The following is an 18,306-nucleotide window of genomic DNA, read 5'->3' as shown; positions in this document are numbered from 1 at the left end:
GACCCCGAAGGGAGGGACCGGCTGAAGCCGCCGCCGAAGAACATAAATTGTGAAGATTTCATGGACATTTATTAGTTCCCCAAATTAATACTTTTATAATTTCTTATGCCGGTACTTACTGCAATCTCTGAACATAAATTGTGAAGATTTCATGGACACTTAACACTTCCCCAATCAATACCCCTGTGATTTCCTATGCCTGTCTTTACTTTAATCTCTTAATCCCATCATCTTCTTCATAAACTGAGGAGGATGAATGTCGCCTCAGCACCCCGTGATGATTGTGTCAACTGCACAAATTGCTTGTACAGCATGTGTGTTTGAACAATATGAAATCTGGGCATCTTGAATAAAGAACAGGATAACAGCGACGTTCAGGGAACAGGGAAGGTAACTTTGAACTGGCCGCCGGTGAGCCGGACGGAACAGAGCCATATTTCTCCTCTTTCAAAAGCAAGTAGGAGAAATATCACTGAATTCTCTTTCTCAGCAAGGAACATCCCTAAGAAAGAGAATGCGCCCTGAGGGTAGGCCTATAAATGGCCCCCTTAGAAGCGTCTTTTAAGGTCGCGAAGGGATGAAATAAGCCCCTCTCCTGTAGTGCTCCCAGGCTTATTAGGAGGAGGAAAATTCCCACCTAATAAATTGTGGTCAGACAGGTCGTCTGCTCTCAAACCCTTTTCCTGATAAGATGTTATCAATGACAATGCGTGCAGGAAACTTCATTAGCAATTTTAATTTCGCCCCATCCGGTGGTCCTGTGATTTCGCCCTACCTCCATTTGCCTTGTGATATTTTATTACCTTGTGAAGTATGTGATCTCTGTGACCCACACCCTATTCGTGCACTCCCTCCGCTTTTGAAAATCGCTAATAAAAACTTGCTGGTTTTACCACTCGGGGAACATCACAGATCCTGCCGACATGTGATGTCTCCCCCGGACGCCCAGCTTTAAATTTCACTCTCTTATGCTGTTTCCCTTTATTTCTCAAACCAGCCGAGACACTTAGGAAATAGAAAAGAACTCACATAACCATCGGGAGCGGGTTCTCCCGATACAACATGATTCTCAGAACAAATTTCCCCCAAAAGCAAGAGTTGTATGGATTTCCCCCCAAGAAAAAATAAATGAATTATTGGGAAGATAATGTTGGGCTAAAGGTCAGTTTGAAGAAAGGCAGTTAAGAGAATAAAAAATAATGACGTTAATGAGAAGGAAAGATTAAAACCAAAAGTCTGAAAAGAAATGATCAATTAAAAGATGCAAGTCCTTGGGCAGGTGGCACCGTAGACCATCTGCAATAGTGCAGCCAAGTACAGTGTCATCTTTTATTGCTATTTAAAGACCTACAGGTTGGGATATCAATCTTGGTGGACCATCACTCCTTGAACTAAATGTTGGGCTTAGACTTACCAATGGATGGGGCACTCCACTTAGGAGAGAAGAAATCCACCTGACTTCCACCAGGCAGCCACTATTATTGGTTGTAGACATGCATCAGACCTGGTGCATTTCTGAAAGACTGAGAAAACAAGATGTGATGCAAATCTTCTGAAATGCAGTCCCATGGGCAAAAGAAAGAGCCAGAAGCTTGTTAAGAAACACATTACCGTCTGGAAAGAAGTACCAGACACGTATCTATGAGAAATTGGTGTCTTCTGGGAAACACTGAGGTGCCAGCAGCTGACAGGGAAAGATAAAATGATGATCACTGAATTCTTACCTGCCAACTTGGGAGATCTGCTTGATGAAGAAAGATAAGAGGTAAAAATATCAGGCACGCAGGCCTTCACTTTCTTCAAGTGAGAAGCTTGTAAAATAACCCTGAGTACAAGTGAGTTTTTTCCATGCTTATTACACAAAAAGTATGTACAATTCTGTACAAGGAGGAATATACAATTTGCCTAAAGTCTGAGATCTTGATTGTGTCTGCCTCATACATTCTTCACTAAATATTAAATGCTTCCAAACGTCTGGATATTTGGTATCTGTAGATAACCGTCTTTTTCAAAAAGAAATAAAAAACAGAAAACCTTCCTTTCTTTAAGGGAAGAGGAAAAATATTATAGCTACAACTTTTAACAAATACATCAATATTTCATCCATTCTAAGATGCACGTTTTCACAATTTTACATCTCTGAAATTGGGTGCATCTTATAATTGGAAGACTTTTTTTGTGACACATGAAAGAAGAGTACATCTATAGTACCTTAAATTGAATGAAATGTGAGCAACTGCTTAAAATAGTGTTGCTAGACAAAGTGTTTAAAGTTTAAAGAAACCCACTGTCTCCTTTCTCCGCCATCGTGGTGTGTTCTTGCCTCCACTTCTCGCCATGTCTTCTCACAAGACTTTCAGGATTAAGCGATTCCTGGCCAAGAAACAAAAGCAAAATCGTCCCATTCCCCAGTGGATTCGGATGAAAACTAGAAATAAAATAAGGTACAACTCCAAAAGGAGACACTGGAGAAGAACCAAGCTGGGTCTATAAGGAATTGCACATGAGATGGCACATATATTTGTGCTGTCTGAAGGTCACGATCACATTACCGTATCAAACTGAAAATGTCACCACTCTCTGGAGAGTTCGACGTATTTTCCTCTCTGAATCTATTATGAATGCGTTGGTTGGCTGGGTTCAGTAATAAATATGTGAGGCCTTTCATTTCAAAAAAAAAAAAAAAGAAACCCACTGTCCTGAAGAGCTTAAGTACTCTTCAGGAATACGACAGGAATTAGGTATCCAACTTCTGGAATTCTTAGGGGACACTAAGAACTGCTTCAGTCATGTGAATCTATCACTTTGAGATATCATATGTTTCTCCTTCAGTCTCTTAAAGTAGTAAAAAGTATTTATAGAGATTTCATTCGAACAGGCAGCCATATTTGTATTCCTGGATTAAACCCAACTTAATCGTGATGTATGGTTGGTTTTCCAGATGACTAGATTCAGTTTTTTCTAATAGTTTATGTAGAAATGTTGAATTTCACAATAGAGATGTGTCTATAATTTTTATAATTATATACATTTCTATAAATTCTATACATTTCTATAAATTTGGAATTGCCTAATCACTAGATTTTGCTGAAACATTTGTTCTGCTATCTGGTTTTACTGCTTTGCTTTGTTTTGTTTTGTTTGGAGGGGGAGAGAAAGAGTTTAACTACCAATTCACTGTCTTTCATAGTTCTAGGACTCTTTAGGTTATCCATTTCTTCTCAAGTCACTTTTGGTTTTATATATATATATTCACATATATTCCTATGTTTTATACACACACACACACACACACACACACACACCCCACACATGAATTTGCATACTCTACCTGAGTTTTAAAAATCTATTGTCATAATAGGCCAGAAGTGGTGGTTGATACCTGTAATCCTAGCACTTTGGGAGGCTGAGGCAGGAAATCGCTTGATCCCAGGAATTTGAGATCAGCCTGGACAACATGGTGAAAACCCATCTCTACAAAAAATAAAATAATTAGCTGGGCATGGTGGTGTGGGTCTGTAGTCCCAGCTAATTGGGAGGCTGAGGCAGGAGACTCACTTAAGCCCAAGGGGTCCAGGCTGCAGTGAGCCATGATCACATCACTGCACTCCAGACTGGGCAACAGAGCTAGACCCTGTCTCCAAAAATAAAATTATTGCCATAATATGTCTAACATTCTTTCATTATACTTTTTATCTCTACCGCAACTGTAGTTATGCCCGTCTAATTCTGAACCATACTTTTATCTTTTCTATTTTTTTCTTTAAAAATATTGTTAGATGGTTTTCAAAACATTTTTATCTTTGTTGATCTACTTTAGGGTATCTTTGTCTTCTGTATTATTGCTTTCTGCTCTTATTAATATTAATTCTTTTTTTTTTTGAGGTGGAGTTTCACTCTTATTGCCCAGGCTGGAGCGCAATGGCCCAGTCTCAGCTCACTGAAACCTCCACCTCCTGGGTTCAAGCAACTCTCTTGCCTCAGCCTCCCAAGAAGCTGGGATTAACAGGCCTCATCCACCATGCCAGGCTAATTTTGGATTTTTGGACAGGGTTTTACCATGTGGGGCAGGTTGGTCTCGAAATCCTGACCTCAAGTGATCCACCCGCCTCAGCCTCCCAAAGTGATGGGATTGCAGGTGTGAGCCACCGCACCTGGCCAGTTCTTAATTAAAATTCCTACGTGTTTATTCTGTTATTCTTTTCTTAACTTCTTACATTTAATTAAAATGGATTCTCAGCGTATTAATCCTCAGCTCCTTATCTTTTACAACCTATTTGAAGCTATAAAATTTCTCCTAAGTACAGAGTTGGTTATATTTCATGTCTTAATATAGATCATTTTCATAATTATGCACATCTAATTGTTTTTTAATATCCTTACTCATTTATTCTGTGATCCGTGAGCTATTGAAAGGTGCATTTTTCAAATGTCCAAATGTATGGAGTGATTTTAATTATCTTTTTAATACTAATTTCTAGTGTAGGTGTGTTGCGGTAAGAGAACACATTCTGTGAGGAACTATTTTTTGAAATGTGTCAAGACTTATTTCATGGTATAGGATATAATCAATATTCAGAAATGTTTTATTTGCAGTTGAAAAGAATGTGGATTATCTAGTTGTTTGGTCCAGGGTTATAATATGTGGCCAAAGGTGTTGCTCAAATATCTTTATCCTGACTGATTTTCTGTGCTTGACCATCAGCTACCAAAAAAGGTCTAGGAAACAGTCCTCGCCGCCCTCCTGTGGATGCGTCCACCTCCCCTTAGGTTCTCAGCCCATTCTTGGACCACGGAATGGAAAGCTCTTGGCCTACAGGGATCAGTAGCTACATCTGGGGGTTTCCGGCCTCCCTTCCTTGAGAGGCTTCCCTACCTGTTACACAGAGAAAATGAAAACATAACCACCAAAAACAAAATAAACAAAAACCAGAAAGCAACTTTTTAGAAAGATTCCAGTGGCCCTAATGTTGCTGCTACCTGACAGCACAGATTAGCCGCCCTCATGGGAGATGATAAGGAATGGAGATTTTCTAAGTAAAGGGCTCAGAATTCAGATCAGAGTCAGAATAACAAACGAGCTTTTCAAAAGGCAGCTGCCCAAACCACACAAGGAATTTTTCACTTGTTTACAAAGTGTGGAAAGAAATATGGGCCTCCCATTGGTCTTTCCACAAGACAGTCACACACACATCATCTCCTGATTATCACCATCATTAGTATAATTTATAAAAATTGAAAAGACTGGAAATAAAATTGATCCTGGAGAAAGAACAACCAGAATTCACTTTAAATGCAAAGGAGCAACAAAATTTATTGACTGAAATTAAACACAACAGTTAAAATGGCAGTGTGGTAGTTTCATTTTCAGATGTTTGAATGGAACAAGAAAAGTGCTATTAGTCCAAGCTTCTTACATTCATTAAAAGAGTGACTATCAAAAACAGCAACATGCACAATGGTACATATGCACAAAATGGAATTATATCAACAAATATACAAAATACCCAAAATAAAATATTTACAGGTTTAAAAATATAAACATTGATTCCTCTATCCCATTAAACCATTGGAGTGGAGAAAGGAGAAAAGACCCTATTGCTATTTAGAATCCCTCTTTAAAACAAGTTTTTAAAACATAGAATTAGTTCTAGGAGACAATTTTTGATGTTTTTCAGGGGTTTAACATTCTATTATAAAAATAATATCTATAAACCTACTAACAATTTTCCTCCTGTGCACAAAAATAATACCGCCAAAAGTTTGTCCTCAAAGACATGCCTGACTTTCAGGAAAACTAATTCTAGAAATGGAGTTTCTCGTTTGGGTTTTCTTTGTTACTATTTTCAAATAACCTGCAATTCCCTATATTACACTGAGATACTTTATATAAATAACATGGGCAAAACCTGAAGTTCACAATGAGCCTGCTAGGTAGCTGGTGTCAAGTACAAATGATAGGAATCTACTTTGCCTACAACATCAAAAGCATTTTCCCTGATATTCCTGATAGACCTACGACTATCAGATCCTCCATATTCAGTAAGATTTATCCTGGAAGCAGTGAAAATGTTAAATATTTCTTTGCTAGAGTTTTTCCTCCTTTATTTAGAAATAAATGTGTAGTAGGGACCAATGGTTGTAATGTAGATATTTGAGAAGGTTCATTGATTCCTTCAGGCCACCTGGAGCCATTTCAAGGCAAGTGAACAAGTATTTTCTGCATGTCTACTCCATGCCCCTATGCTATTGAACCAGATATTTTTAGTATTTCTGCTTTATTTTGTTAAACGATTCAGGTCTGAGAGTATCTGAGAAAGTATAATATGTCTCAAGTAACCAGAAACCTAAGCCATATCTTATTTAAAACGTATCTTCTCGCATAGAGCAGAAAGTTATTCTACTCGATTATTGAAGAATTTCCAAAATTACCCCATTTTACCAATACCTACCTTACATAGTTCTTGTGAACAGTAAAGATAACAATGTAAAAAAAAAGCACACAGCATCCTGTCTGGCACCATAGTAAACGTAGAGGATATGTTAATAGAATTCAATATAAAATACTCATCTTCACGGTGACTGACTTATTGAAGGTGTTCAATAGCTATTAGTTGAATGAGTTAATGAATCAGAAAATGTAGGACAGGATTCTGTGGCTGTGGACACAACACAGGATGGACGGCTTTTAAAGGAGCCAGGTGCTTATTTCTGAAGTTCAGAATTGCATCAAGGCAAGGGACAACTCAAACAGCTGTCACTGAAACAAACACAGATAACAAGTTGGCAAAGATGTGGAGAAACTGGAATCCTTGTGCACCATTGCTAAGTATGTAAACAGATGAAACCACTGTGGAAAGCAGCACAGAAGTTCTTCCAGAAATTAAAAATAATTCTATTTTTAATTAGAATTACCATATGAATGACCCAGTAATTCCACTTCTGGGTATTTATTCAAAAAAACCGAAATCAGGATCTTAAGGAGATATATTTTCACTCCCTTGCTCATTGTAGCATTACTCACAATAGCCAAGATGTGAAAATAATGTAAATGTCTGTCAGTGGATGAATGGGTTTTTTAAAATGCAGCATATACATATACGGAAATATTATTCAGCCTGAAAAAAGACGGAAATCCTGCCATATGCAGCAACATGGGTAAACTTGGGGGATGTTATACGCAATGAAATAAGCCAGTCACAGAAGGACAAATACTGTGCGTTCCCACTTCTATAAGGGATCTAAAATAGCCAGACTCATAGAAGCAGAGAGTAGAATGATGGTTGCCAGGGACTGATGGGGGAGGAAATGAGGGGCTGCTGTTCAATGGGCATAGAGTTTCAGTTACGCAGGATGCATAGGTTAGAGAGATTTGCTGTACAACACTGTGGCTATAGTTAACAATACTCTATTGTGTACTTAAAAATTAAAGAAGGTAGGCCGGGCGCAGTGGCTCATGCCTGTAATCCCCACACTTTGGAGGTGGAGGTGGGCAGATCACTTGAGGTCAGGAGTTTGAGACCAGCCTGGCCAACATGGTGAAATCCTGTCTCTACTAAAAATACAAAAACTAACAGGCATGGTGGTGCATGCCTGTAGTCTCAGCTACTTGGGAGGCTGAGGCAGGAGAATCGCTTGAACCTGGGAGGTGGAGGTTATAATGAGCTGAGATCACGCCACTGCACTCCAGCCTGGGCGACAGAATGAGACTCCATTTCAAAAAAAAAAAAAGAGGGTAGATCTCATATTCAATATTCTTACTTCAATTAAAACACACACACATATGCATAGACCACCCAGAACCCACCAAGACTGGATTTAAGGTAGGAATAAAAACAAATGAAACAAACATGCTTGGAACGAATGATACCCTATCAGGGAAGAAGTATCGCCATGACAACAGAAGAGATTTCTGTCTTACTTCCCACGTTAATCCTAAGAGAAGAGGATCCGTCCAAGGGAAGGCCAACGTTTGCCTACTCAGCATAGCACAGCGGCAGGGTTCCCTGTATATGATTGTGAGCACCGTCATCTCAGACACAAAACTAATTTGCAGCTGCATGGACCTGGGTTAGCTCTTTCTATTACAAGTGAGCTGACAATGACACTAAGCAGTTCTTAGCTCTTCAATTACTGCAAATCACTAAAGAGTTTATATCCCTGTCCTACAGACCAGGGGAAAAGAGAGAGAGAGAGAGAGAGACAGAGATGGAAAGGGATAGAAACAAAAGGGATGAATTAAAGCTGTCATGCTGGAGAGATAATATTACCTACCCCATATGGCTGTTAAGAGGACTAAGTAATTATTTCTAAATCTCCTAGCAGCGCCTGACATATCGTAAGTATTCAACTAATGTTAACTATTTTTATATTTACTATTTTTTTAGAGGCATTCGTGTGGCTTAATTCATAGTGCCCTTCCTCGACCTCACACCACTCTGCTGCACCCCACAAGCTATAAGCAACAAATGCAAATACCAAAAAAAAGTAAAATAAAATTGTTTTGTGTTTTTAATGTATATTAAGAAAATCCAATTACAGCGCAGCTTAGGTGTGAGCTCCAAACTGAAGGGGTTTTATTAAGTATTCGATACAGTAGATGCCCCATAAATAAGTGTTGCATTGAATTAAAGTAAATATCAATGATGAAAGGTGCCCAATTTCAGTTCTGGAGGCTCGTGACTATTTTCATCTTTCCTTTGGCAGTTTGAGAAGGAACTCCTTTCCGTAATCATGAAACTATCATTCTGAATCACCTCTTAAAAACATCATCTGCAGTGACATAAAAACATTCCTTAGAAGTGGCTATTGTTGCAACAATCTGTCTCCTTTAAACCCTTATCACAGTGCAAGGCTTTTGAGAAGCAATGAATGCATGACAGCCACCAGGAAATCTTCAGAGCAAGATGAGGTCTCACAATGGATGGCCGCCTGTGAGGAGCCACACTTACACACTGCACTGACCGTGTTACAGCTTGCTTCTGCCTGTGAACTACACCCTTGCCTTTTGCTTCCCCACACAGGCTCTATAAGACACCCGTCTACCTTACTACCCCCTTGGTCCCAAACTGTTTCATAAATATTTTTGTGTGTTATGAATTGACATTTTCTAAGGCTGAGTTTACACAAATAAGAACTGTTCCTTTCCTTGCTCTGCCCGGAGGTGGGGAAAGGGAAACTGGGTTAGGTGAGGTATTTGGGTTTTCTCTCTTATTTCACTCAGATACTTTAAACTAGCTTTCCTCAGTGATGAGACGAGGCGATTGTGATGCTTTTTCCTTATGTTTAACAGCAAAAAACTTCTTGAATTAATATCTTAACAATGAGAAGGGGAGCAAAGCATATGTGAATGGACTGGAACAGGTCTCAGTAGAAGCCAAGCGTCAGGGGAGCCAAATCCATGTATTTGTAATTCAGGAGAGAAATCTAGATGACTAACAGCAGGGAATGCATTCTGCCATGCGAACAGAGCAAATATGCTAGCGTCATGTGAAGTGTCCCGTCACTGCTGTCTGAGGGCACTTAGGAGACACGAGCTGCCTGAGTGGATCTCTTCACACCAAGCTAACAGTCAGGAGTCGCCTTTAAAATTAATCTGACAAAGGTGTAAATAATGAAAACTCTTAGAAAATTCAAAGAAATCTCAACACCTGACATAGTCTTTTTACCTGGATAATTGTGTAAGCAAAGGGCTATTTGCATACGGTTTAATTGCAAATACTTGAAGACTACCTCTGAGATGAAGAAATAAATCCTTTAAACACAGTGAGTTATTACCTTCATAGATATTAAACCCTTTGTATTTAAATAAGCAGTTAATTTGTGGAAAATGTATCTAAAGGAAGTCCTTTGTATTCTATATTCTATTGTTGTTATTAGATAAAATAATAAAAATCTATTTCCTCTTGTGATTATTTAAAATGCTGTAGTAAAATTTCTCCCAGTTGGTGCTAATGGCAGGCTAAAAGCATCAACCACCATCTGTACTAAAGCAGAGTGTTTCAAATAACAGTGTATGTGTAATACAGACATTAAAGTCAGGCTATCTTTGCGCAGAGCTATTAAGCCAACTGATAAATTTTCGTCCAACAATTGGTTGGACTTTTTCCTGTCTAATTTGGGCAGCTTTTCAACTAAAGGAAGTCAATCAACCAAGTACCTTAGAATATACATACATGGGAAAGATACAATTAGCCTCTATCCAATCCTTCTCTTAAAAAGTCAGCAAATATGGGCCTGAATAATCTTCACAAGGTCATTAGATATAATGCATTAATAAAAATTGGAATGTAAATCTAGGAAAATTCTTGAAAAAACAATCTCCGTGAACACAAATGAGAGAAAGTAGCCCTTGGCACAAGAAAGCAACTATGATCCCTGTTCCATGGTTGGAAAAAGTTGAGAATCTACTCTTCCTGCCACTCCAGGGATTTCCCATCAAGTGATTGAGGCTGTTTAATTCATTGCCCAAATCCTTTATTTGATTGGTGTAGGTGCAATTCTTAAAAATGTAAGGTAAAAAAAAAGGTGGAAAATATAAATTTAAAAAGGAAATATTTTATACCTTTTATAACTGGTTAATTGACAGGCCAGTGGAAATTAAGATAAACTTTGCTCACGTGTTCCTTTTCTTATGAAGAGGAGACACAGCATAATGATGTAAATGGAGGAATAAGTCCGAAAATCAGGAAAGCAAAAACTTCTCTTGTACTGCTTAAGAAATAGATTGCCTTTACTATTACAATATTCTCATAAGTTTTTCAGGTATTCTTAACTTTCCTGTACAAATGAACAAATGAACGAACATAACTTTGCCATGGATTCATGCAAAGGAGAATATAACCCTTGCAGGAAAATGTACCACAAGGAAATCAAGATCCTTTGTTTTACAGCTAGGAATAAAATTTATATTTTCTCCATTCACCAGGGGAAGATGAATATATTTTGAGTCTAAATAGTACTATCGGCATGAAATCAAATTTAAATCCCTTGTTTAATACAGAAATAATTTCAAAAATAATTTTCAAATCTAGAGTAGATGTCTTTTGTCTGTTAGTCTGTACACCGTTGTGTGCATGAGCACGTGAGTGTGAGATGCTTACATGAATTCCTGGCAGTGTGTTCAGAATGCTTAAGGCTATGACTGCATATAGGGCCTCAGCTACACACATAAAGAAATTAAATATTAAAAGATTACTTTGAAAAAGCATTATGGATCGGAGACAATGCAATAAAAGCCAGTCATATGACTGATGAAGAAATTCAGCAAACCTCTCCTAATTGAATCACTGCAAATTTAAAATGGGGAATGGCCTACTTTCTGCTACTGGCTCAAATTTGCTTTCCTTTGATGCCCATTTATTGTGTTACTTTCTTCATATTATTAAAATAGGCTTTCATATATTTAACTTGCCTTATTCTTTCATTTACGAAACAGAAAACAAACTGAAAAAGCATGTAATAACAGTTCATTACTAATGCAATCTCTCTGGAAATGAGACTTATACAGAAGTGTTCATGTCATTTACATATGTGTAGTTTCACTTGAATATGCATAATCTTCCTGCTATGATGAATCACCTCCTAGTAGAAGCTCTGGTCTTTTAATTAAATACACTGAAGTGTATTTTAAAAAGGATATTAATTTCATCATTAGACACTAATAGCATTCTAGGAACTGCTTCAGTTTATCATTGAAACTAGGCATATAATAACCCTTTTTGAAATAAATGTTTCATCTGAAATATTAGAAAACATACATAGAAGCAAATGACTTTTCAAAAAAAATCTTGGCATGAAGGGTTTACAATACATAAGCTTGCCAATGTCATATTCTGCACACACTTGTCTTCATCATAAGTCCATAAAGCAAAAGGCAAATGATGTGAAAAACTATATCTTTCTATTGTTTTTCTTTATGTGTTCCTCATTTTGCACTCACCATATTGAGGAATGGTTGGATCCAAAATTTTATAATCAAGGTTAAAAAAAAAATCTGAAAAGAGGCTTTGGGGTGAGAAACAGACTCTTACCCAAAACAAGGCAGAGCCATTCCTCTGGGATACCAGCACAATAGATTTGTTGTTGTTGCTGTTTTGAGAACCAGAGGACCCATATGAAACAAAACCAGAATCTCTTCCCATTACAGTACATAACAGAACGTCAAGGGTTTGGGGACCGTCATCACGCCTAGCTGTAAGACCGGATTTTATATTCTAGATTATTGATGATTACAAAATGTTAACAGCTGGATAAACTGTAAAATACGCATTATCTTCACATGAGAAGGTTTCAGCTTATAAATGCTTAAATACTGTATCTATTGGCATTTAGTAAAATCTTTCCCTGATCCTGATTTCTGCACTGGGTGGGGGAAGAAACAGACAAAAGCAAAAGCCTGCTCTCCTGAGCCTTTTATATCTCCCCAAACAAATTACTGAAATCAACCAAACCAAAACTCGCCTTTATTTTCCTACTGTTAGATACGTATCAATTTGCATATCTAGCAACTGAAGTAGGGAAGTTTTCTGCCAATCAATGGTCCCCTCCGCTCATCAGGTAAATACCTGGCTCTTTCAGCTTTGGAGGTGTTTTCCACACAGTGATACAGCAAAGGTTCTTTCTTTTTTTTCCTTTTTCTTTTTTTTTTCCTGGAAAGGAAAGAGGAAAGAAGGGAAGGAAGGAAATCTGTCTTGGAAGAGGAGATCTCCTCTGGTTCTTCAGTGGTTCCTTCAGGCCTCCGGACACTGGCTCATCCCAATATCCAGGCATGACTCTTATTTAGGTTTGGCTAAGTCCTGTTTTCTGCAAAGGCAAGTAAAGGTGACTTCCAAGTGTTCACTATATTAAAGAAAAAAAGAAGAAAAACTTAAAGGTAAAAAAGAAAAAAGTGCTTGAAAACAACTCTCAGGGACTTATCTTGAGAGGAGAATCCCAAGTGTAGCATCCCTCTTTCCGGTGTTATCCTGTCCCTGCTCAGGGCACAGACACCTCCTCGGTCCATGCTCTGGAGCAGGCGGGGACGGGTGGTGTCCTAAAAGACTTTTTTAGGAAAAGCAAAACTAACTGCAGTGGTTTCCAGGGAAAAGTTGTATTCCTTGACATGTGGCCCATCCACTTTGGCCTGGAAGACCTCACAACTTTTTGGCACTGTCGTGGCAGGCCGTTGCCCTGATGGTGGTCCCAGCCAAGCCCCGGTTGCTGACTCTGCGGACCAGCACTTTGGAAACCGGGATTTTTGTTCTGGGCATCTCACTCCTGGAGGGTTGCTGGTGCACCACGGGATGGCTAGATGGAAGGTTGGTCAGGTGCTTGATGCTAATAGGGATCTTAGAGTCCTTCAACAAGCTGCCTGGGGTTCGCAGCGGACAAGTGATGGTGCCTGGAGATACGGGCTTTAACCGGGACAGGCAGGACGTCTCCTCGTTGTCCTTCCCCCCAGGAAGGGTTGCTGGACTTCCGTCCGGGTCAGCATAGAGATCGTAGAGCGCGTCCCCACTGTAGCTATCCCGGGGGATGCCCGCCTTCTTCCCGCTGCTGGCGCTGTCTTCCTCTGGGCCTGGCGTGGTGGAGTCCCAGTAGCCCTCGTCGCTGTTGGGGACGCCTTCCTGCTGCTCCTTCTCCGGGTGCTTGGGCTCCTCCTTCGGATGGGGCTCGATGGGAATCCGGTTGAGCCTCCTGCGCTTGACCGAGGACGCGTCCTTGGCCGCTTCCACACACCTGGTGTCTTTGGAGGTTTCGGGCGCCACCTTGGCTTCCAGCGCGGCTGCCACCTTAGCCGCGCCCTCCTGGGGCCCGGGTGCCTGCTCCTCGGTCTGGGACAGCATGTCCCAGAACTCCTGCAGGTAGGTGTCGTCCACCTCGTCCGGGCTGGCCATCTCTTCCCCGCCTCCCTGGTAGGCCACCACGCCGGGGTTCTTTTTAGAGAGAGCCGGCTTGCCTGGCCCGGGGGCATGCTTGTCACAGCTGGGACCTGCCTCTTCCTCTGGGTCTGCAATAATATCTCCGCAGCCTGTAAGAGAGTCAAAGCTTTTCAGTGAAGTCACGTCAGAAAACATCAAACAAATACGATCTGCCGACGGGTCTGAGGGTGGATCGACAGAGGCAGGGTCCGGGGCGGCGGGCGCCCGGCCGCTGCCGCCTTCGGAGTCGACAAGGGGGACCGTCTTGACCGGAACGGCCCCCGTCCTGGACGCGTCCTCGGCCGTGCGGACCTCCCCGGGCCCCGGCTCGGGGGGTCCCCGGGGCTTCTCGGCGCGCCGATGCCCCGCGGCGTCCTCTCCCCGGGCGCCGGTGTCCGGGCCCTCGGCCTCTCGGCAGCTCCGCGCTGGGGCGCGGTCGGCGGGGGCGGGCACCTCCTCTCCCCCTGCGGGCTCACCTGCTGGGTCTCGCGGGGCGTCCTGGCCGGGCTCCTCCGGCTCGCGCGCGGCTCTGGGCGTCTCCTCCTTGACGCACTCCAGGCTGGCGGTGAGCGAGCCGGGCAGGATCAGGCCGCCCCCGGCCGCGCGCCCCTCCGCGGCCTCCGCCTTGGCCCGCTTGTCTTTCCGGTGCCAGCGCATGCCGCTGAACAGCCCCCGCAGCCCCCGCTTTTGTTTGCCGCCGGCCTTGCTCGCGTCCGCGGGGTCCCCCTTGCCGTTTTCCGAGCGCCCGTTCTTCTTCAGCAGCGAGAAGAAGCTGTGCGACTTGGCCACCGAGCTGCTGGCGAGGGAGCCCCCGCCGGGCCCCGCGGCTCTGGGGGGCCCCGGATTCGGCCGCCCCCCGCCGCCCCCGCCGCCGTCGCCCCCGCCGCGCGGCTCCTCCTTCCTGCCGCTCTCCAGCACCAGCACCTCGGCCAGTCCGTCGTGGGTCCTGCTCCTCACCAGCCCCGTCGGACCCGAGCTCTTCCCGTCCCCTTTGTTTTTGACCCCAAAAATGCTGGGCATGGTGCCACCCGATTTCCTTTTCTTGAATAATTTGAAGGCGGCTTTATTAATCTTCCCCGACGGCGGCTCGGCGGCCGGCGTCTCGGCGGCACAGTCACAATGCAAGTCCATGTCTGCCGCGAGGGTCCCGGCCCCGGCCTCCGCCTTCCTCCTGCAGACCCCCGCGGACGCGCCAGCTCCGCCGCGCTCGCTGACAGCCCCGCCGCCGCCGCGGCTCCGGCTCGTCTCCATGGAAACCGCGCGGGCTGAGCCGCTGTCGTCAGCAGTGGGCTCGCGCCAGGCCACTGTCACCCGTGTTCTAAATCAACCTGAGCCGCGCTCGCCGCCGCCGCTGCAAAAGAAACACACATAAAAGACCATCTTCCCTCCCGCAAGGGCTTATGTAATCCCCTAACCCACTTCCATCCGACTTGGCGCGGCGCTGCATGGCGTTTGTGGGGCACGAGCAGGCGACACAGCCGCGAGCTGATTGCAGAAATTCGAGTCGTAATGATGGAATTCAGATTCCCTCAACTCTCACCCACCTTCCGAATCCTTCTGCAGACTCGCTCTTCGCGGGAGCGCAACCGTGGATCACGCAATGCCTCTGAAAACGACAGCGCAATTCAACCCAGCACAAAATGCTTGCTTTTCTTATCCTCTCTCTCCTGGACTCCATGCATCTTCATGCCTTTCCCAAGCCCTGCATGTCTGTCCTTAGCACTAGTGCACTAAGCGCAGCAGGCAGGAAGCACGTCTGCCTACATCCATGTCTTGTCCAGAGCTAAGCACACGCTAGGTCCATGCGGTGTGGCTGTCGTTATGGTTATGGTTCTTGTGACAAAAGTGCACGGCACCACTCAGTGGATCAGCAACCCGGCAATGCGCGCACAACAGCTCCCCGGGGTGGAGTTTGGCTGCACCTTTGGGACAACCATGAGTTTTATCCCAGACTCCAGCCACCATGGGATGAAGTCACAGACGCCGGGGCCCAGCCCACATCTCATAACAATAGACAAGCTGACCGAGAACACAGGCTGGGCATCTCAGACCCACTCCACAGGTGGGCCTTCGAGTCTGGGTCCTGCCCTCTCCTTTCCCACTCAGCGGGACGCTGGCATTGTTCCTGTCACTGCTGTACCACTCCCCTCCCCCATCCCACCAGGGTTGACTTGTAGCCCCCTTCCCCAACAGACAGAGCAGAAAAAGCTTGGCAGGGGTCCCTGTGTGTCCAGGGGTCTCTGCAGACATTCCTACCGGCCTGGCCTGGGGAGAGGGAAAACCTTTTTTCTGGAAACAGCCCAGTCTAGGGATCTCCTCTGTGTTCTGATTTTAAAAGTGACTGCTAATATTCTCATCGTGACATCTGATTTCATAATCCCAGATGAGTGCTCCTTAGCAAAAAGAAGAAATTTGGAGAGGCATATACGTATATTAATATAATGTATACAATAATATGTATATTATATATACATATTATATATGTATATATTATATTATATATGTATATATGTATATATTATATGTATACATGTATATATGTATATAATGTATATAATATTATTATATACATTATATTAATATGATATATGATTATATAATAATATATAAGCATATACATATATTAATATAATATTAATAATTAATTAATATATTAATAGAACACATTAATAGACATATTAATATAAGCATATACATGTATTAATATATTAACATAATTAATATAACTATATTAATATAGTATATATAGTATATGTTATTCAATCATTTGATTATTTATTAGATATCGTTTAAGAATATATGTAATAATTACATATGTATACAAATACCAGTCTCTTCCCTACTCATTTTTTATGTGCTGTTTGCATCATGCCAAGAAATCCCAATCCCCATCCACATAAGTTGGCGTTTTATTAATGACGTATGTTGGCCATTGCAGCTTCTGTTGTTATGAGATACAGCTGGTTTACATTTAGACCTTGGAGTTATTAGTTGTATTATTTCCTTTTTTGTTTATTTTTATCAAGAACACTGTTTTGTAAAACAAAGAAATCAATGAGTTCAGGTTCACAAGAGGTTGTTACTTCCGGACTCTAATCCCATGAACTCTCTCTCACTATTAATGAGCGTCTCTCCTGGAACAGGAAGTAAGGTGAGACCAGAAAGAGGCTTTCCCGGATTCTAACTGACCGCTTGACATCATGAATCAGACTCCTCAGTGCTTCCTGGGGAGACCGGGTGTAAGGAACTGTAAAGAGAAACCCATTCGTTATGTCTTTACAACCTTTTGAAGAACAATAGAAAGTCTCAATTTTACACACATACACACACACACACACCCCATACAGTTGCTTAGATTTGTGAGTTACTATGTAGCTCTGTCAGTTTGGAAGAGTTTGTGACTGGGATCAAGGAAAAGTAAGTCGCCTATTAAAAAATCTCCCTTTCTCCACTGGGAGAAAGTGGTCTGTTTATTCACCCATCAGGACAGGTCAAATGTGACTCTAATTTACATGAGAATCTTTGGGCCTCCTGGGAGAAATCTGATAGAGGACTTTGGGATGGGTATCATTCCTTTGGGATATCAACACTCAAACAAAGAGAAAGAGACAAAGCTGTCTTCAGCCTGGGGAAGTTGCCCTCACCATGAGTTCCTGGCCCTGAGACAGAAGAAAGCAGGGACCCCTGGAACCATCTGAAGACACTGGGCATGGGAGCTGTACAGTCTGCAGTGTGAGTGAGGACCCTCCAGCATCCTCCTACCCAACATCCTTGTTACAGGGATAGTGGGAAAAAGCAGGGTGAGGCCAGCTGAAAGGAACTCACCCCAAGAGCCAGAGAGGTAAGGAGAGAGTCTGCAGGGGAGAGAGATGAGGCGCAGAATGGTCTGATGGTTTGACGGTTAGAGCCAGGTCATGAACCATCATAAAGACTGAGCCATACCTTATATTAAACTTCACAGTTAAGGGTGGAGAAAGCAAAATGGTGATTTATTTTTTTCCCTGAAAGACAGACCATGACAGTGAAGATAATTTTACCATAAACATTCCCATTTTTTGTTTATGGTTTCTTCTTTCATTCTTTTCCCCCATCCTGCTCCAGCTTGGGAGTGAACAGAAAATTAGAGTAGAAAGGAATAGCGTACAGGGCCGAGGGGAAACATTTCGGGGAAAAGCCATTCCAAAACATTAAGACGCATCACAAATGCAAACAGCAAGTGGATTTTGCTGGAAGACATGTGTGGGCTTTTCTTTGTTGGCACCAGGAAGTATTTGTCATTTTGTTAAGGCTTTTTTTTTTTTTTTTTTTTTGCTAGGTGGTGAGGTTCTCTGGAGGATGGTACTCAAAACAAGGGAAAAAAATGAAGAGAAACACAGGAAGGATCATTTAAGAACTTAACATCATC

At 42.3% G+C, this 18,306-nt stretch overlaps 2 protein-coding genes across 3 annotated transcripts; one reads left to right on the top strand and one right to left on the bottom strand.

Moving 5' to 3' along the window:
- The first annotated feature begins 2,337 nt into the window (after nucleotides 1-2,337).
- Nucleotides 2,338-2,667, top strand: LOC105490234 (large ribosomal subunit protein eL39-like). Its single transcript, XM_071081529.1, has one exon. The coding sequence runs from the start codon at nucleotides 2,338-2,340 to the stop codon at nucleotides 2,491-2,493; it is 156 nt and encodes a 51-aa protein (XP_070937630.1). The 3' UTR covers nucleotides 2,494-2,667.
- Nucleotides 2,668-5,294: 2,627 nt separating this feature from the next.
- On the bottom strand, nucleotides 5,295-15,855 carry LOC105490233 (APC membrane recruitment protein 2). 2 transcript variants are annotated; one of them, XM_011755656.2, is made up of 3 exons: nucleotides 15,446-15,851; nucleotides 14,378-15,252; nucleotides 5,295-14,011 (listed from the first exon to the last, which is right to left on the bottom strand). In XM_011755656.2, the coding sequence occupies exons 2-3, from the start codon at nucleotides 15,150-15,152 to the stop codon at nucleotides 13,134-13,136; spliced, it is 1,653 nt and encodes a 550-aa protein (XP_011753958.2). In that variant the 5' UTR covers nucleotides 15,153-15,252; nucleotides 15,446-15,851; the 3' UTR covers nucleotides 5,295-13,133. The 2 variants fall into 2 exon arrangements, with proteins under 2 accessions (XP_011753958.2, XP_011753956.2); XM_011755654.2 differs by having other exon boundaries at nucleotides 5,295-15,252; nucleotides 15,446-15,855.
- Between the last annotated feature and the right edge of the window lie 2,451 nt (nucleotides 15,856-18,306).

This window comes from Macaca nemestrina, chromosome 16 (genome assembly GCF_043159975.1).
Source record: "Macaca nemestrina isolate mMacNem1 chromosome 16, mMacNem.hap1, whole genome shotgun sequence".
In the NCBI taxonomy this organism is placed as follows: Eukaryota; Metazoa; Chordata; class Mammalia; order Primates; family Cercopithecidae; genus Macaca; species Macaca nemestrina.
The sequence above is the reverse complement of the archived record's forward strand: the minus strand, read 5'-3'. Positions and strand labels throughout refer to the sequence as shown.